This window comes from Chaetodon trifascialis, chromosome 23, assembly GCF_039877785.1.
Source record: "Chaetodon trifascialis isolate fChaTrf1 chromosome 23, fChaTrf1.hap1, whole genome shotgun sequence".
Lineage (NCBI taxonomy): Eukaryota > Metazoa > Chordata > Actinopteri > Chaetodontiformes > Chaetodontidae > Chaetodon > Chaetodon trifascialis.
The window spans coordinates 8564071-8584797 of record NC_092078.1 but is presented as its reverse complement, the minus strand read 5'-3'; the positions used below and the strand labels follow the sequence as shown (position 1 = coordinate 8584797).

Genomic DNA, 20727 nt, shown 5'->3' with positions numbered 1-20727 from the left:
TACATTGATGTAAACTCTTGTTCAGCTATAAACTGTCTTTTTTCTTTAGATTTCTATAAGATCAGACAATTCATACATCATGACAAAACAGTTTGTCCCATTTCCACTAACTGTCGACAGAGCGGACTGTTTGTCTTTTAGAGGACACAGTGTCCATGTCTCTAAGCTTAACACCAAACTGCTGATTTGCTCTTTGATCGTTTTGACTGTAAAACTCTGAACAGGAATTCCAAACTACAAAAAGTTGTACTGTCTTTGCAGAGTGTTATTTGATGAAGTGGTGAACCAAACAGAAGTGAGTGTAACGCGGCTGTCGATGGGCACCAGGATCACCGTCAGCGTGACGGCGCTGGCCAACGGCACTCTGGAGGGAGAGAGCGTGACCATCGTCAACTACACTGGTAACTCTGGGCGAACAGCTGGCTGCTGGTCGTTGGTTATTAGAGAAATCCACGATTGGCACAATCAGAGCGAAAACTGAATGCCATTGATGTGAACTTGTGTCTCCCGCACAGCTCCTGGACCCATTTCAAACCTGACTTTGGTCACAACGCAGGACTCCCTCACTGCCACCTGGAGCTCCAATGGTAACCCTAAACCTGACGGCAATTCTTCATTTTTCACCGCCACGCTCCAGCTGGACGGCAGCACTGTAGGAGAAAGACAAAAAGTGGTCGAGCCTAAGAAGCACTTTGGCGGACTGAAGACTGGGGCCAATTACACAGTGATCGTCTACATGGTTAACGGATGCCTCCGCGGCCCGCCGGTGCAGAGCTCCAAGTTCACCTGTGAGTCACTTCGGCCTCTGTTGCATTTCCCTCGTTCGTGTGTCTGAAGTCATAATCCTGGATGATCGGACACATGCGAGCGTGATCTGATACCTCCAGCAAACGCTCCTTTATCGGCTGCTCTGTCAGAAATAAGAGACAAAGGCGGCGTATCTGTTTACAGAGCAGCCAAACAAACCTTTTCCATCATGCCGTGTTAAAGATGGATCGCAGCTGCCATCCATCCATCCATCCTTTCTCTTCCGCTTATCCGGGGCCGGGTTGCGGGGGGAGCAGTCTGAGCAGGGACGCCCAGACTTCCCTCTCCCTGGACACTTCCTCCAGCTCTTCCGGGGGGATCCCGAGGCGTTGCCAGGCCAGCCGAGAGACATAGTCACCCCAGCGTGTCCTGGGTCTTCCCCGGGGCCTCCTCCCGGTGGGACATGCCTGGAACACCTCCCTAGGGAGGCGTCCAGGGGGCATCCGATAGAGATGCCCGAGCCACCTCAGCTGACTCCTCACCCTATCTCTAAGGGAGCGCAGCTGCTTCTCGTTCAAAACTGATTGAATTAAAATTTTGAGTAGCAGTTTCAGCACCAGTCTCTCGGCCCTAACGAGGAAACTTCTATATGCCCTGATGATGAAATCTCCGACTGCAGGATAATCTCAGAAATCACTGCCTCATCTTCCTTCTCTTCCCTTTTCTTCAGTGCCATTGCGGCCTACTGACGTCACAGTCAGCTCCTCTGATAAAGACCGTATCACGCTCCAGTGGAGGGCCCCCGCCAACGCTGCGGCGGTCAGCTACTCCGTCAGGATCAGCTCCAGCTTCTGGGGCCACAGCTGGTCTGTTACGACGAACGAAACCAGCCACACGTTCCTCAACTTGGCGTCGGGGACCAGGTACGACTTTGAGGTGCGAACAGAGGTGGATGGGATGTCGAGTGCAGCAGCGGATCTGTCATGTTCTACAGGTGAGACTCTCAGACCTAAAGGTCCACACTGGTGGTTTTGCATGCTTTAGCCTGTCTGTGATTTCCTTTGCTGTTACATTTTCCAAAGCATAACATACATTTATTGAGTTTTTTTACTTTCAGCTTCAAATCTGGGCATTTCTTTTTTTAAAAAAAGGTTAGATTTCATTACAAAGGTCTTGAATATTTTTTAAGATGCTCTGCATTTACAAAGTAAAAGTGACTCTTGTGCAGCCGTGACGGATGCTGCAGGAGCCTGTTCCATCCCTCAGACCTGCACCGAACGCTAAATCCAGCTTTTGGGTGGATGTTTGCTTGGAAGTGGCCCGAAAACCTCCTTTTTATCATCTGCTAACGGCATCTGACCTTAGCGCACATTTTTTGTTCTTCCACATGCAAATCGTGCAGCGTGACCCTTGGTCTGGCTTCCTCTTCACACACTCTCTGTTTGTTCCTCAGCGCCGGAGAAAAGGGAAGTCAGCCTGTCCATGCTGTGCTCTTCGGCCGAATCCCTCCTCTGTGGTAATAACACCACAAGGGATAGTGTGTTTCGGCAGGTACGGCGGTCACCGCACGGACACAACGAATGGCTCAGTTTTGTGTTTTAGAAATAAAGCTGCGTGTCAGGTGATAGCTTTCTGTATTTTCCTGTGTTTTTTTATCGCAGCTGGAGCAACATTTCAAAACGCTGCTGGGAGACGGTGTTTTCTGGGCCCTCAAGGAGCAGGAAACTGAAGATTAAGCACAGGGAACATGTCATGGCTCCATGGCTTTAAAAAAATTTGATTGGTATTGGTGAGCATTTTGTGTCTTGGTCTTTTGGGAATGTTAAAATCTTTTGCATCACACTACAGCTCAGGAAATCAAATTTAAAACGAGGTTATAATGTTTTAAATTGTGATTCTTATGTCAGTCTTTTATATTCAGGATTTCCTCTTCAAAGAGTGCAAACACTATATAATAATACCATATTAGATTTTATATTTTTGCTTCTTTCCTCTTGTTTTTGTTTATTTTACCTTTTATCTTTTTTTTTCCTCAATGTTTTACCTTTTAAATAGAGATAAATAAGATAAAATAGTAAATCCAAATTATGAGAAACTGAGACAAAATTATGACATAATCAAAGTTTTCATTCACTGAGTCAAAATTACATGAACAGCAAATTCAAGTTTTTACTGATTCTGAGCATTTAGGTCTCTAACATTCTGGGAGATGATTTATTCAGCAAAAATAAAACTTCATTTTCTTGTTTTATCTTGTTCCTTTGCTCCATTAAGTTTTCAGTTTCATCACAGCGACCTCATTTAAAGTCTTCACTGAACAGAAAATGTGTGTATGAATATGTGCTGATAACAGTGTGTAGAAGGTGAACTCATGCACTTGTTGCAACTATGGTTAAATAAATAATAGTAGATCATACCCCTCCCTTTTATTGCTTATTTTCTAATTTGATTAATTAGACCTTGCCCCGATGGCTCTCAGCAGATAAACAGACACAAAGCCGTTACAGGAGGTTTGTGCTGTTGGTGCTGTTATAAATAGTGACTGCACATACAAGCTGCTGGTACTCTGCACATCCTGCCAGCTTCCTCTGCTAAACTTTATTTTTGAGAAGACGGCTGTAATATGAGGAAGGGGTGGAGAGGTCGCCTTTCATTCAGCCGAGCGCCCGGAGGGTGTAAATGCGAGTGGACGAACATGAGACACAGCTGAAGCAAAAGGACAAAGAGCATCGGACAGCTGCGTGGACATGAGGAACCAGGAGGGTGATGCTGAGAGGCGAACACCTGCAGGTTAGTTAGAAAGAACACCACCTTCAGCGAGCGTCAGGAACGTTTCATGTGACCAAAAATCCAATAGTACAAAAACACATAGTTCACATTCGTGATCTTCAAGCGTGACGTTCCTTTGTTTCACCTCCTGTACGTCGCCTGGTGTTGCAGGATGATCCTGAAAATCATCTTTTTTTAAAAACTGTTTCATGATTGTTGACTTTCTTTTTCACCACCTCAGACGCAGGATGCTCTCAGACTGGTCAGCCGACAGCTCGAGTGGCTGCTGCCCTTGCAGCAACAGTCCTGGTTATTGGACTTCTTTTGGGTTTGGTCTTATTTGGTGAGTGTAAATAGAAAATATTAAGTATAAAGTAGCACATTTTATGTATTTAAGCTTTACATGTTTGCAGAAAGTTCAACAGCTTCCTCCACAAACTGAAACCTGAGCAAAAAACAATTTGTAAAAAAAACACTTGAGTAAATGCACTACAACTACAATCAAAAGCATGTAAGTCACATCAGGTTATTCCCTCAGTGGTTCCACTTCCTGTTCGTTAGTTTAAAAAAAAAAAAAAAACATGTGTCATCTCTCGACAGCAGCAGCACAAGTGGATCAGACCTCCAAAGCTTCTGCAGAGGAGCTGATGGAGCGGCTGCAGCGGTGCCAAAGGGAGCGTCGTGAGCTGAACCTGATGCTGCTCGAGGTCACTCAAGGTCATTTCCATTTTCTCACCTCGACCAGGTCTGCACACTGCCTCAAACTTTGCCTCACATCAGCGTCCCTGTGCTTCAGACTCCAGGTGCCGCCTGTGTGCGGACGGCTGGCTGTGGAGGAGCAGTCGCTGCTACTTCTTTTCGGTGGGACTGCAGGAGAATCGGCGGTGGAACGAGAGCGTGGAGTTCTGCCGGCAGCACAACAGCAGCCTGGCTGTCATCAAAGACTCTGCAGAGATGGTGACTTTGAGGCGCTTTGATTAAATGGAAGCAGTGTGTCAGAAACGCTTTCAATTGAATTCAAATAATCTGAATGATTTAAGAGAAAAGCAGCAAATCCTCACATTTGTGAAGCAGGAGCCATGAAGGAAAAGTTATTTCAGTGATGCTGATTCATTTTCGGCTGCATGGTGCCGCAGCAGGTAGTGCGGGTGCCTCACAGCAAGAAGGTTGCCGGTTCGATCCCCGGGTCAGGCGGGGCCTTTCTGTGTGAAGTTTGCATGTTCTTCCCGTGCATGCGTGGGTTTTCTCCGGGTACTCCGGCTTCCTCCCACAGACCAAAAACATGCTCATTAGGTTAATTGATGACTCTAAATTGTCCGTAGGTGTGAGTGTGAATGTTTGTTTGTCCTTGAATGTGGCCCTGCAATCGGCTGGCGACCGGTTCAGGGTGTACCCCGCCTCTCGCCCATTGTAGCTGGGATAGGCTCCAGCCCCCCGCAACCCCGAAAGGGATAGGCGGTATAGATAATGGATGGATGGATGATTCATTTTCTGTCAATCACTTCATGGACTCGTCGCCGCAGGTGTACTTGAATTAACTGCTGGTTTCATTTCTATTTTACAACATCAGTCAAGCAGACGAAGTAAAGCTGCTGTTGCTTCCTCCTCAGGACTTTATCCAAGGTGTGATGAGGGAGCTCCCTCAGTTCCCCTTCCTGTGGGTGGGGCTGACGGACGCAGAGCAGGAGGGTCTGTGGCTGTGGGGGGACGGGACGGACGTCCAGCACTACATGCCGTAAGTCCAGATCGAACCGGCCCGCAGTTCACACAAATGTTTTCAAATGAGGATTAGATGTAGAAATGTTGAGAGCAGACAGAGAAACATCTGCTGCACAGTCTTCTGAATGATTTTTCGTCGCCCGGTGATGCTCTTGACTTTTTTGTGGATCTTTGGAATTCAATTTTATTTTGGTAACATGCACATTAGTGGTGTGTGTTTGTGTGTGTTGCAGGCTGGCGGTGCAGTGGGACGCTGATCACAGGGACTGTGCAGACCTGAGGGGAGGTGGGAGTCTCTTCGCTAACAGCTGTGAGGATTATGGACCCTGGGTTTGTAAGAGAGACTCCTGACAGGCAGCACTCACATCTACGCACATCTCTGCCTTTATGCACAACGTGCAGCCAAAAGTCTGATTGTTTTTAGGTGTTTTTAGACCAAACATTGAGACGAGAATCAAAGACAACCTGTTAAATATTTATCAGGCGCATACCTGACATTTTAAAGTACCTGCATGTATGCTGAAGAACACTGATGTGTACTCAGCAATGTGAATGTTGTTACAACCTAAATGATATTATTCCACACACTCAACCTAATTATGCAATAAATGTTTCTATTTACTCAAAGTTGAGTTTTCAAAGTTTGTATTTCTTAAAGTCTGATTTAAAAAAACCTCCACAGTATTTGTCCTTGTCACTCCCACTGCTCAAACTGTTACAGATGTAGTATTCACACAGCGTGACTGAAATTACTGCCAGTGGTGTAAGAAGTACTCAAATACTGAAGCAGAAGTAGCAACTCAATAATGTAGAAAGCCCTGCATTCAAAGTAAGCTTCATTCTATCAACAAAATGTACTCAGAGCATCATAAATAAAACTTTTAAGGAGGATTTTACTACTGCAGATCATCCAGGTGGAGCTAATTTTAACTACTTTGTATACTTTTGGGTAATTTAATCTAGAATAATTTAGATTCCACGTTTTGATGTGTTAATACTCACGTTTCAAAGCTGTCATGAAGCCCTCTGGCGACGTCTGCTGACAAGAGAGGAAAAAAAAAAACCCAAACCACTTCCTCTACAAGTAGCAGGTTTATTTTTTCAAATGCAGGTAAATCTGTGACAGTAGAACAAATGTAAAAAAAAAAAAAAGAAAAAAAAAAGTCCAAACTCATTGACCTAAAGCTCGTTAGATATCTCTCCAGAAGAAACTTGCAGAAAATTGCTTATATAAAACATCTCTGATTCTACCAAGTCCAAAACAAGCAACAGCGCGCGCCGTCGGCACGGTACCTTACAAATATGTACATACGAGAAAATGCGTATAAAAAAACGAGACGTATCCTGTTACACATGCCGTCGGTTTGTCAGTGACGCAGCTCCCTCAGGATTTGTCAAACGTCCCTGTGATGTTTAATTCCAGTTCTTGAAGAACTGCTTGAAGATGATGGTCTCCTTCCCCTGCGGCAGGATCTCCACCTACAGAGAGAAGCACGTCAGCTCTTATGGCTCGTTGCAGAAGCCGATGATCCTCACAGGCAAACGATCGTTCAACAGCTACGGCAGGTTTTACCGTGTGTGTGTGTGTCTCAGCTACTTTATGAGTGCTGCGTACCTGCGTCTTCATCCTGTTGTACTTCATTTGGTCGATGAAGTTATCCGCCATCTGTAGCGCCACCTGCTTCTCCTCAGCATTTGCTCCATTACCTGACAGTCAGTGAAGGGATGACATTAGCGCTGCCCATGTTAAAGAGATACAGCGTATTAGCGTATTGCTAATTTCCAATCAGTGTAGGTTTGTTTGTAGATCCTCGTTAGCTGTCAGAGCTTCTCCTTCTGGTGTCCACAGAGAAAGTAACCACAGCAATTTCAACTAAATATGTGAGTATTCAGGGCTGCACGCAAGAAGGTCGCAGGTTCGATTCCCGGGTCGGGCCTTTTTGTGTGAAGTTTGCATGTTCTTCCCGTGCATGCGTGGGTTCTCTCCGGGTACTCCGGCTTCCTCCCACAGACCAAAAACATGCTCATTAGGTTGATTGGTGACTCTAAATTACCCCTAGGCGTGAGTGTGAATGGTTGTGTGTATGTGCCCTGCGATCGGCTGGCGACCGGTCCAGGGTGTACACCGCCTCCCGCCCGTTGACAGCCGAGATAGGCTCCGGCCCCCCCGCGACCCCGAAAGGGATAAGGGGCATAGAAAATGGATGGATGGATGGATGTGAGTATTCATGAGAAAATTATATTGTATACATACATTTAAAGAGGATTAAATGTGGAATGCTAATTAGTAAAGCATCCAGCAGTTTGCAGGATTGTCAGATCCTTCAGCACACAGACTTTTCCCCATTGTGAAGCTGTAAATGGTGTTTGCCTTATTGACATTATGCTCATTAAAATTTGATCCGATTAGATACCGAATATCACCGGCATGTAACAACTATCACTTTCCTCGGTTTGCCTTTCAGGCGGCACGGATTTGCCGGTTCGGGGTCATGTAGTATTTCCTCACCTTTCCAGACGAAGATTTTTCCGTTGGCGCCGTTGTCCAGGATGAAGCAGTCGTCACGGACCAGCAGCTCTTTGCCAAACGGGCTCTTCTCCGACACTTTGGTCATCGTCATGGAACCCGTGGCGTCAGACACCTGCGGGGGGTAAACGTGCACAGTTTTTCATTTAGCTTTAGTTTGACTCGTCAGCGCTGTTGTTAAAGCTCTGCAGGTGGAACTACCTTGTAGAGGGAGGCGGAGTTGGAGGCGTCTGCTTTGCTGTCCTCCTCTGGCGTGCTCTCTGCCAGCTCTGGCATCTTTCCCAGGACCTGCACAGCAACACAACAGGAAGCTCAGACACCAGAGAGACTACAGAAAATTACATTTTCATTGTTGGTAGCATGTGGTGACCTGGAGAGTTTGGAAATGAAGCTTAATTCACCACGTCTGTTCTCTGATTGTGAAGCTACAGGCAGCCGATGGTTAGCTTAGCTTAGCATAAAAGCTGGAAACAAAGGGGAACAGCTAGCCTGCCTCTGTCCACAGAGGTCTACCAGCACCTCTAAAGCTAACTAGCTAACACATTACATCTTGTCTATGTAGTTAGCTTCATATTTAGCTTACAAACATGAGCGAATTTTCTGATATAACTCTTAACAGTTAAAGCGAATAAGTGCATTCCCAAAATTGTTGAACTATTCCTTTAACATGATAATGGACAGAGTGTGTGCGTTCACCTTGAGCATCTCCTCCGGCTCCTCCCCCTCGCTGGTGTCCACAATCCGGGCTTTTCCGTGCCTGTCCGTGTCACGAATCAGCGAGGCGATCTCGCGCACTTTCTGCTTCTCGAAGATGTTGGCCTGCGACCCGATCCACGAGACGATGATCTGAGGGGCAGAGACACAGCGGGAGTCACCATTGATCGCTTTCACCTCGTGCGCTCTGCAGTTTTTCTGACACTGGATTCAGAGTTTGGCTCGTCACCTCTCCGAGGTCCAGGATGAAGCAGTCTCCCTTGTTGAAGCTGCTCCAGGAAAGCTCCACCTCCTTGGCACGGATGTTGCGTTTGCCTTTGATCTGGTACAACCTGTGCACCGGCCCGGACCCCTGGGACCTCCTGAAGCCCGACTCCACGCCGCCCTCCTGCGAGACACGTGGGGACTCATTTAAAGACATGCTGGTTTATCTTTTTAGGTTTTATGTTAGTCGTCCTGTTTGGAAATGCCAGAGAGATTTCAGCTTGAACATTATGGTTTGTTTTAACGAGCTCGGCTTTGGCACAGAGGCCTTAATATCCAGAGTGCTGTAAAATGATAAAAGCCATTTATCCACAATAATAACAACAACAGCAAATTCAAGTAATATTAATCAATAAAGAAGCAATATGAAACAAGAGATGTGTCAAAAGGCAATTTTTACATTCACTTTCTCATTTATGACTGAAAGTCTGAGGAAAAAAGTCAATTCAATCAGTTTTTCTGCATGTTTTTTAATTGACATTGTGAGTGAATTAAGTGTAAATTCAAAGTTTTGAAGCTCAGAAGCTGTTGGGCGAAAACGTGTCTCTAAAATGACACTTTTTTTTTGGTCAATGGTACTTATCCAATCAATCAATTCCTCCACATCAATGCACAGCTGCACGTCCACTAACATGAATGCACAATTCACATCTGTCTTTGTTAATCTGCATTGCGTTTCTTTCCATTCTTTATGATCTTTTACGTCATACACGTCAATAAATAATGACTGAAAATTACACTGGAGCTTTTCTTTCAAGGAAATTCCTATTTTACCATGAATTGGTACTAAATCACATCATTCTTTTTAGGAAACTATTAAGGAATTATTTTAAAATAAGTTACAAACCAATAAATAAAGCATCACTGGAATGTGACTTTCTCTCATATTTCACTGGCATTCCAGTTTTTAATCCATCTGAGCTTCCAGGTTCGGGTCTGTCCCTCCTCACCTTGTAGCTGACCCCTCTGGGGAAGAGAGCCATGAACTCTGGGGACTCGTAGCCCTGAACCTGCCTGTGCTGAACGGGGTCGCCGCCCAGGAAGTTGTCCAGCTGCGTGGCGAGCATGGCGCACGCCACCCGCTCGTCCCCGGACGACTTCTCACCTACATCAGACAACGGATTAAAAGACATTTAGATTTGACGCCACAGGAGCCGTTTCGGTTGATAACCTTGTTCTGTCTCTCTTCTATAAATCTTCTGGTTGTGAGTTTAAAGGAGGTCATTTCTGACTGACACCTGTTGTCTTAAAGTAATTATCCACTTCAGAAACACTTGGATGATTGTACAAAAAGGTCTAACCAAAGTGTTTTGTTCTACTTTGATCTGTGATGAATACGACTAAGCTGTGTACTTAATGAAAGCTTTTTAATAAAGTCAGACGAGCCTGAAGTTTGCATTTTGTACAGGATGGAGACCAAAAGCACTAAAAATATAGAGTCATTTAAGCTTGAGTTGGGATTTTCTGAGGTGAAGAATAAACTTTGATACTTAACTTTTAAGCCAACGTGTACAACAGCTCCTAAAAGAGCTCTAAAACACATCAGAACTGAGCCTGTATATCAACAAAACCATGCAAACCAAAAGGCTGTAAGGTGGCCCCTGAGTTGAGATTTCTTTCCATTCATTTGAGCCGATGGCAGGCAAAGAGAGACGAAAGGCAGCAGAAGAAAAAGAGACGGGAGAAAGAATTAGGAAACGAGGCCAGAAAGGTTAAGATGTCACAATATGAGGAACAAAAGCGGCGCTGACAGAGGCGACGGCACAAAGGGATGAGAGGCAAACAGTGTGTCGGCCAGCGGGCGCACAAAGACGACACGGGGGTCATCAATTGTAAACAAGAGTGGGAGGGAGCGAGGCTTCAGAGGGACGCGTGCTTGAGCACAGAGAGCCTCTCCGAGCGGTGACAATCAGCTTAGTGTTACCTAAGCACCGGATACATGCTGGAAACAACGGCCACATTTGAGTACTGTAACAGCCCTGCTGCATTTTTAATGGGCCCCCGCTCAAAAGCCATCCCAGTTTCCCTCTTCCCTCCCATCGTCCCTCCATCCCTCTCCATCCAGCCTCACGCGGTGATGCAGCAGGTCGGCGCCGTGTCTCGTGTGTCATCGCCGTTAGCGGGAGGGTTATTAGCTTTTCAAGCCGCTGCGCAGGGCCAGGGTGAGCTGTGTAGTAGGCTCTGGACAATGGGTGCTGGAGTAAGATAGAAACAGGAGGAGTGTCCCTTCTCTTTAGGGCCGGACTGCTCACTTCAGGGTGAAGCTCTTGACTTGTGAATTTCCAGAAAATAGCGCAGCGATGTTCAGGTTCATGTCGGATGTTTTCTCTGAGGTTTTGTTGGTGACGTGTCCGTCCTGCCACTCACACAGACCTCTGATTGGCTTCTAACTGAGGCACCATACCATTGAATTCTATAATATTAGCGCTATTAAAAATATGGGACATAATATTATATTATTAAGTATCATTATCATTTGAATTATTTAATTCCCAAAAAGACTGGTATCTGGAAAATACTGCTGATGGCTTGTAAAAAAGCTGTAACAAAATGCTGATATAAAACCGTTTTGTTTTCGTTTTGTTTCCTTGGCAGCTTGTTGTCAACTTGATTTCTCTTCAATTGAAAATGCTAAATAAAGAGTGTCAAAAAAAAAAAAAAGAATTATTTAACTCCTTTAAGGATTGTTTTAAAGAAGGAGAAGAAGAAGAAGGAGAAGAGGAAGAAGGAGAGTATGGACTGAGATGGGTATCTTCTCGTGAAAATCCACACTAGACCTATTTGAGTAACTGAAAAAAAAATGGTGGGTCTAATTTGGAGCTCTTCTTTTCCCCCTTCAGCTCTTACTCGGTTTATTTCCTCTCGCTCTGGGGAAATCTGTTGAACTTGCTTTTTTTAATGATCTGATTTTGTCCTGCAGTGAGACGCCATCATTTGAAACGTCCCACCTACTCGGACACGCCGCAGCCTGTCGACCGCACAGAGCGCTTTGGTCTTGAGTCGGATTGCATAACTGTGTGCTGCAACACATTTCACACGACTGTTGTCTTATTCAGGCTCAGTTTGGCCTAAATTCTTTTTCTCCCTGACAAGATGCACATTGTTTAACCACTCTCACCTATCCACATGTGGAGGTCGGCTCCCAGCTGACCACGGTTCTCCAGCACCAGGTAGGAGTCCCCGTTGTAAAAGGCTCCCACCTCGGAGGGATCCAGCGGGACGGCCTTCATCTTCTCTACCCTCCACACGATGAGGCCCGGCTCCCGGACCTCTGGACCGAACTGACCTGGAGCTGCCTGGAAGGGGAGCATGCTGCGAGGAGAGGAGAGGAGGAACAGACCGTAAGACGAAAGGAGAGGACAGGTATGGACAGAATGGAGGGGAATGGACTCCAACAGTCACCACAAATATGAGTCATACTTTGGGGCCAAGTTACACAAATAAGGGAAGAGGTTGGGTGAAACAGGAAGTGTAAATACAAGGAGTTGTGTCACTGTCTCCATGAGGGAATGGATGCTTGGTTTTGGTTGGAATAAGGAATAGTAAGAGCAGAAGTCAAGCTCGCAAGGTACTGACAAATGAAGGAAGTACTCCACGTGTCACAATCAGAGGCAGAGCGTCCATGTTTAGACTGAAATTTTCACAAAGACCAGAGCTCAACACAGACAGACCGCCTCCTCCGGAGCAGAGGATGTGGTTGACGTGACGAGCGCCATAACACTTAGACCTGACACAAAACAAAGGATCCTGCGGCTGCTTAACGACCACGGGCTCAATTACATCACTTTTATGCAACGCGACACCGAGCGGGGCCGCACTGACACCTGCACAGAACCAGGCGTGGCTATACGCACGCCAGATCATGTCCCAGGCGTGGACCAGGCTGCGTCACTCTCATGTACACCTTTCCCACCCCGTCACAAAGCGAAAAGAAAAAAAAAAAGCAGCGGTTTTGAGCGTTGATATACTGAGCGTGTCACCGAACCACACCTGCCTCTTCCTGTCCTCTCTTGTCTTGCTGTGCTATATTTTGCGTGGCTGAGACAAAACGGGGACAGTAGAGAGATGAGTCTCTGCTACTTTACATCTCCTGCTTTGATCTCACTGTCCCACAACACTGTGACGAGGCAGAAACAGCCAACATTTACATATATTCACTGTTTGTGAAGTCATATTAATTGCAGGGCTGTTGTATTAAACTAAAAAGGATGTTTCAGCAGTAAAATGTAAGAATACAGTGAAAAATGTCAGTCACATCATAACTTCCCAGAAGCAAAGGTGGCGTTTTCACAGCTTGATCTTGTCTGACCAGCAGGACAAAAGTAAAGAATATTCAGCTTATAACGACATCAAACAGATAAAGTCAGCAGATACACACATGTAAGGAGGAAGTGAGTAAGTGGCCCTTGAGTTCAGATTTCATTTTGTGTGACTGCTGCCTCACAGTCAATTTCCATCTCGACTGACGAGTCCATTAATTGACTCCTGGTTTTCACTCTGAGACGTCTGATGCAACATGATGAGGTTTCATATTTGCATTTTCGTGCCTCTACAGATAATCAACAGGCTCTTCCTGGACGATAACGCACAAACATGTGAAACCTCATCAAACCCTCGCTGAGGTCGAGCTTTCCTCTGTTCTGATAAGCCCTGCAGCTTCACTGAGACACTCGAAAGCAGCATTTCACATCCACATGAGTGTTTCGAGTGGAGCGTTTACTGCACTTTCTGAGAAAACTATCGTTACATAGGTCAGTTTATGCTCTAATTCAGCTATGAGACAGGTGTCGGGGAGCAAGCTGATGAAGGAGGACAGGAAAACAAACAATTAGTGTGAACGAGAGTCAACTGAGGACACTAGTCCAACAGAGACGCTGCCGCCAGCGCTCCTATGGTATCGGCTAAAAATCGCTCAAAGGAGAGCAGAAAACGCTAAAACTATTCGTCTACATTGTGGTCAGTCAAAAAGTATGTCAGCGCAGCTCCACCCCTTCCTGTTATTTTTGGGTTTTCAGTTTGTAAAGCAGTTTAACGACTTAATCACTCGTCCCTCCTGATCACTGATATCAGCTCTGCATCCGCTTAGTCAACTGCGATCACGTAACGGAGCCAAACGGAGACGGCGCTGATGCAGCAGATGATGGCAGAAAATGGTTGAGGAGGTAGGGGAGCGAGGAAGAAGAGAAAGGGCCTGAGGCAGCGCATGCAGGGGCCCCGGGCTAAAGTTACAGCCGCTTCAAGAGTAAATAAGGAGGCAGAGAAAAAGGCCCGATCCACTTAACTGTATGCTCTCCTCCGGTACCTCCGGCATGCTGTCTGACTCCGACTCCATTCTGCGTGTCCACTACAGTGAGTGTGTGTGTGTATGTGTGTAAGAGTGTGTGTGTGTGAGAGGGGATCGAGAGGTCTGGTGAGGAGGAGTGCTTGCGCTCACCTGGCCTGGTTAGCTTATATGTGGGAGGTAACCGGAGCCGGTGTGATGAAAGCCTACCTGCGGCGTGCGGATAGGACGCCGTGTGGGGGGGAGCAGAGTCGGGTTCCTGGTTCCTGGCTAAAGCTAAACACCAAGTGGATAATTACTGGGAGAGCAAACAGCTGGCTCGTCCATCTTTCTACTCTTCCCTTCTCCTGACTCGAGCTCATCCTCCTCCTCCTCTTACCCTCTCCACAGAACACCTCCCTGCTGCCCAAAGGGCCACAAAGACAGCACGTCTGAGTGGACGAGGAAAAACTCCCCCCAATGTGTTTTCACAAGCAAGTATGAAGCTAGGAATTACAGGCTCTAACATGCTCAGCGGTGGGCAGTGAGAAGTAACACCCCTTCCCCTTTGTCTATCAGCCCCACATCACCAGCCTTCCTCATTCACCATGAACTCTGAAAGAACAAGCAAATATGAGTCACAACACATTTCTCAACAGAGTTGTGAAGTGGGGAGGGGGAAGATTTCAGGCACCCTGACTCAAGAAGTAAAACTCCTGGTTGGATCATCAGTGTAAAACTGCAAAATTATATTATATATGAAGAAAATATGCGGTTATTCAATAAAAAGTCAAAGAGAACACTGCGATAAGTTAACTACAACTCCCAGGGTGCATTCCGGTAAAAAGTCATCCAATCACAGAGCTAGAAATTCTGTCATATGCACAGCTAATGGTGAGTAGCAGCAGCGCCTGGCTTCACCAGCTAGTCATGCACTGTCTGCTGTTTGGTGCTGAGCGGGTCGCGTTCGGCTGCCTTCTGGGGCCTAAAATGACACTTTAAGAGCAGAGAGAGTGAACCAAGATGGTAAAGCTGCAGCCGGACAGCTAAACAATGAGATGAGACTCATTATGATGCTCCATAAAGGGGAGCGGAGCTGCACATTCAGGTGATAATTCTGACATGTCACGTTGTTTTAACATCATACATCATTTTTACAAATATATCTATTATTAGCGCTGTTTGCACGTGGAACAGCAGCAAAAATCAGATTTCATGGTGAAACAAACGTAAACAAACTAATCCACACAACTGACCCGGACCTCTCGGCAGTCAGCAATGACTCTACAATGATTTGCCGATCAGCCAATCAATGGAAAGTATGGCTGCACAGCCTCTTAAATGAGAGATCTGCTCTTTTTCCTCTGTTGTTATTCTGTGCCGCTGAGCTATTATTTACTGAATGTGCTGGGGGCACTAAGGATTGAAAATAACAATTAATCTCATTAATCTCTGTAATGTAATTTGGGCGTTTACATCAGGGGAAACAACAAAAGAAAACAAGCGAGGAATAAATTATAATGAGTATTGAGAATGTTCCCAGAGAGAGGACGTTGAGAGGTGGAAATCTGCCCTTTTGGCCTCGGCACTGCAGCGGTCAGCGGTGCATGGTTGGGTGGAGGAGACGTGGGCGGAGGGGTTTAGATGGAGACACAAGGTCACAGATAGGCTGCAGGGGTCACTGACTCAATCAGTCATTCATGCATTGATAACCAGACAGAAATATGAGAGCAGACAATATGCAGGCAGACAGATCAGCAGGTGTGGAGTGATCTGAGAGCGACGTGAGTGTGCGCAGTGTGTGTGTGCGTGTGTGTGTCTGTGTGTGTGTGTGTGTGTGTGTGGTCGTATGGCTGGGTGCACTGTACATTTATGAGATTAAGAGATTGAAATCAAGACATTGAAGCAGACAGGGAGAAACTGAGAGGACCAGAGACAAAGAGGAGAGAGAAAGGAGACGGAGTGCAGTGTGAATGATAAATCACACTTTTACAGCTGTAGGAAAATGAGTTTTCACCTGTTTTGAACACTTTTCTAGACTAAGTCACAAGAGCTGAGGCTGTCACCTCTTCGATACCCCGCCTTAGACTTTAAGGAAGTTTGGAAACAGCTCTTAATAAAACCAGGGTGGTGTGTCAGAAGTGAGACAGACTGAGAGAGGAAATTAAAGGTGTGGTTTTTTCCCCGCTGACAGAAGAAAAGTGGAACTGAGAATAAGCAGAGTTTGAATGGAGAGATGGAGGTCAGAGAGACTCCACTGAAAGTCAGAGACTAAACATTCACTGTCCCGCTGTGAGATTCCTCAGCTGATTTCAGGAGGAGGAATGTGATGAGCAAACAGGGACGGAATAGCTCGGGAAGAAAAAATGTCTCAGGATAAAAGACCGTGAGAGGAAAATAAGCAGAGAGGACAAATCAGACGCTCTGACTGTGCAGCAAAATGTGCAGAGAAAAAAGTAAAGACTTACCTTAGAGAGAGAGCTGGCGGTGGGACACAACACGTCTGAGCAGAGAGGGGAGAAGAAACCAGTCATGCAAGGAGGAACACGTCCCTAAATACACACAAATTCTTTCTCTCTCTCCTTCTCACACACACACACACACACACACACACACACACACACACACACACACACACACACACACACACACACACACACACACACACACACACACACACACACACAAGACATTTCCTGCCTCTGTCTCCGGCAGCCTTAGCCCGGCCCCCTGACTCAACCACGACAGAAAAGTGCGGAAACTGACTGAATCAGGACTTGAAGCGGAGGGAGAATTCAAATTAGGTCTACTTTACAGACCAAACACATTTACTCAAGTGCTGTTGAGTACTGTTTTGCATTTTACTTCAGTATTTCTATTTAATAATACTTTAAACTTCTACTGCAGAGAGAAATATTGCACTTTTTACTCCATTATATGCATCTGATACCTGCACTTAAGGCTTATCCATTGTCTCAAAAAGACCAAAGATTAATCATTAATCATGCCACGACCCCTCAGATTTATCCGGCGACCTTTTGGAGGAACCGGACCCCTATGCTGGGAACCACTGGAAAAATTAGCTAACTGTGTGAAATAGTTCAAACTGGCTTCACCTGTAGCAGCTGCAATAGTAAAATACTGCTCATGATCCTTTGATTTCATGTAGAATCATGTTTCCGTCATACAGGACATTTTAATGCAGAGCCAGTACTTCTACTTTTCATATTTAAAGTTTATTTTACAGCTAATATTTCTGCACTTTTACTTCAGCACAATTTTGAATGCAGGGCTTCTAGAGCACAGAGTATGACAGAGTGTTTTTACTAACTTTAATGTTATTTTTACTAAAGCAAAACACGTAAACACTTCTTCCACCTCTGGCTTTCTGGCTACTTCAATACTGCCCTTCTAATAACTACCCAGTCATTAATGACTCAACGCCAAGGTCTCCACAGTTGGTAAATATCACCACAGCAGCCGACACAAACAGTAAGCAGTCATAGATGGACTCTGGTCAAACACGCCCACGCTGTGTGTGTAGGAAGCCTCAGATCATCAGATGACATGATGCTGTGCTGTCAGAGCGAAACCTGTGATTCATCATTTCCACAGGTGAAGACTGCGAGGTCCAATGGTCCACTTACAGAAGAGGACTAAAAAGTGAGCGAACACCACGTGTACTTTACATGATCTACACCAAATACTTTATTTGCTTTGCCTCTAAAGAAACAACCTCATTTGTTACCATTAAGTTGCATTTATATTTTGACTCTTACTAACTTGAACACTGTCTCGAGGCTTCAGTTTCTTTTCTTAAATGTTCTTTTAATTGAGTTTCCTACACAGTGGACCTTTAAGTTAATTAATTAAGACTTAAACAAACTTTTAAGCAAACTGAAAAAAGTCTCCACAAAAGCACTGAGTAGGTTGAACTTTCACAGAGTTTCAGAGAGCTGTTGTGACAGGTCATGTTACTTAAAAAAGAGTGATCACTGACTCTCTGATGGAAGCTTTGTTTAACCCTCTGATGAGTCACTCATTACCAGCTCATGATGAACAGATAAACATTGTTCAAACGCACAAAACAATGTTATATATTCCAGTAGAGACCCCAAAGATAGCACATGTGTCAGGTAGAACATTAGCCCTGGACATCTACAATATCTGATGGTGCAGCTTTGGATTATTGGTTTTAGTTCTTCCCTCAGTGTAAACTGCACATAGCTTCAATGAGGAGCTGGAACAAGCATAATGTACACGACACTGTCACACAGTGTGAAATAAGAGGAGTTTCCAACCTTTAGATAATTAAAGGTAAAGAACAGGAAGAGCCTGTGAAACAGCCTTACCTATTTTGTTAAGCTCTAAGTGGCCTCAAGGCGAGGTCCAAACTTTTCTGTCTGTGGCAGACCCCCGTGGGAGAGCCCTCTCCCCATCTGGTGGCCATGGAGGGAAACGCAGAGGTGGTGTGCTACCTGTTGCAGAGAGGGAGGAACAAACCATAGACAGAATAATGAATGATCTATACAGCCTGCACACAATCTCAAAAACTAATTCTAATAATATTTTTAAGGCTTTTTATATTTGAAATACACGGTAGCTCCAGCTGTGCATAGCCTTTCAGGCCAAGTATGCTACTCATGCTAGAATGCTAATCATTAAAAGCCACGGCCTTTAGTTTATTATAACCTTTAGGATTGCCACAAACAAATATTATATTAGTGATAAGACAGTGTTCAAACACGTTAGCCGTGTACGTCAGCACACACGGTTTAAAACACCTGTTAAATGCTACACGGTCACAGGTTTGCATACACTTTTAAAAGTTGTTTATCGTGTGCTAGCTTAAATTTAAAAGGTGTTTAACGTCAGTTAGTGAGGCGAGTGAAATTATCTCTCAGAACAGGCGACTCGACAGACAGACAAACTAACCTGCCATGGTCAATTTGTACCATATTTCTCTGAGGTTCAGTGACGGGAACCTGCTGTTACTGTTTGCCAGTTTGTTGATTGGCCTGATTAAGTTCAGTTAACTTCCTGTCTGCTGGCGAGCGGAGTCCACAGCCAGATGAGAGCGCCCCCTGGAGGACGCCCCGATGCAAAAACACTTCATTATAGGTAGAAGTCTTGTACTGAAACTCATTTCTGAAAGTATCTAAGTATTATCAGCAAAATGTACTTTAAAGCATCAAAAGCAGAAGAAGCCATTATGGAGAAGATTAGTGTTATAGTAAATGTTTTACACATATAGTATTTCAATGTTGTAGCTGGCCATTGAGGAGTTAATTTCACTTATTTTACACACAGTTTGACATTTTAACTGACATCTATTATAGTGTATTATGGTATGACAGCTACGTACAAGCATATAAAATTGGCAAAGTCAAGTTAGTCAAGTTTTTCAAATTAAAGTGGATCAAAAACTCTCATTTCCCCCTGAAATGAGGCAGAGTGGCATAAAGTGGTAACACTCAAGTATAAGTGCCTCAAAAGTGAGAACCTTAGTAAGTGTACTTATGAATTGACCTAAATAAAGCTTTAGTGGACTGGGATGTCTCCATACAACTAAACTTTTCCTTTCCCTGAATACAAAAATGTGGCCTTTCTTGTTACACAAAACTGTCATTAGCAGGTTCAGTCAGCCAACTTTCCAGCTGTGGTGGTATGTGAGTCAAAAGCAGAGAGAGACAGACATGTAGTAAAACTTTTATTCTTTTTTTCCAAGTCAAAAAACAAACAGAACAAAGATACAGAGAACGAGATAATGAATTGATTTCTATACAGTGGCAATTTCAAGTTAAACCTTCCTTTGCCCAGACACGTGAAGTCGTTCCTCAGTTTGAAACCCTGTCTCGCCCTCCGACACACACTCATACACACATTCATACAGCCCGGGAGTCCTGATGCTCTGAATTGACTGGACAGCACACAGTTAAGACAACAGGATTAGATGCAAGCATAGTGGACAAAATATCACAATGTCTGGGGCTTAGGTCCACCACAATATTTACTAAGTGCAATTACCAAACCTGCTTTATCTCAAAGGCCAGAAGATGCAGTCCTTTCAATTCAAGACCATCTTGGAAGCAACGTTTCACAAAATCTGACAAATCATTTAAAACAGAACCCAAAAGATTACTGGTTGTGTTTTAATCTCCTCAAGACTCCCAGTCAGACCCAACGCGTCCCCCCTCCCCTCCCCATGATTCCCCTCATCACAGGTACATACACTGGTAGAAAAAAAAAAAAAAGGAAACACTGATTTCAGAAATGAGGATCACTTGTGGATGAAGAGGGGACGAGGGAGGAGACCCAGCTAGTCCAACAAATTCAGAAACCGTGTCGAATGATCGAATGGAACAGGGAGGAAAAGGGAAAAAATGTTTCCACTGTCATCAGGCGGTTCCCTAACAGACAAACTAGGTCGAGTCATGTGAGAGAGCACCCATATTCAAAAAGAAGATCACACTAATGTAGTGGGTAAGGGTTTTTTTTTAAAGAGAGGCCCAAAAGTGCTGTTTCTTTGGACAATCTCTGCTGAGGAGAAAATAAACTGTTCCACGTTGTGAGGAAAAAAGCCAACAGGAGGACAAATGTTGCCCTCTGGCGTCCCGAGAAGCGAAAACACTCGACTTTTTGCCCTTCTACCTTTAACTGAGGCAACGTCGCGACCTGCTGACGGCATGCGACACATCGAACAACTGTTAGCCAAAAGAGCAGTCGC

General features: G+C 45.0%; 1 protein-coding gene across 2 annotated transcripts; it reads right to left on the bottom strand.

Moving 5' to 3' along the window:
• Window positions 1–6313: 6313 nt before the first annotated feature.
• On the bottom strand, window positions 6314–19024 carry capgb (capping protein (actin filament), gelsolin-like b). 2 transcript variants are annotated; one of them, XM_070993172.1, is made up of 11 exons: window positions 18936–19024; window positions 18353–18478; window positions 16469–16503; window positions 11859–12052; window positions 9691–9845; window positions 8706–8864; window positions 8459–8608; window positions 7964–8050; window positions 7745–7877; window positions 6851–6942; window positions 6314–6714 (listed from the first exon to the last, which is right to left on the bottom strand). In XM_070993172.1, the coding sequence occupies exons 4-11, from the start codon at window positions 12049–12051 to the stop codon at window positions 6649–6651; spliced, it is 1035 nt and encodes a 344-aa protein (XP_070849273.1). In that variant the 5' UTR covers window position 12052; window positions 16469–16503; window positions 18353–18478; window positions 18936–19024; the 3' UTR covers window positions 6314–6648. The 2 variants fall into 2 exon arrangements, with proteins under 2 accessions (XP_070849273.1, XP_070849272.1); XM_070993171.1 differs by lacking the exons at window positions 18353–18478; window positions 18936–19024 and having other exon boundaries at window positions 6316–6714; window positions 16469–16582.
• Window positions 19025–20727: the final 1703 nt, after the last annotated feature.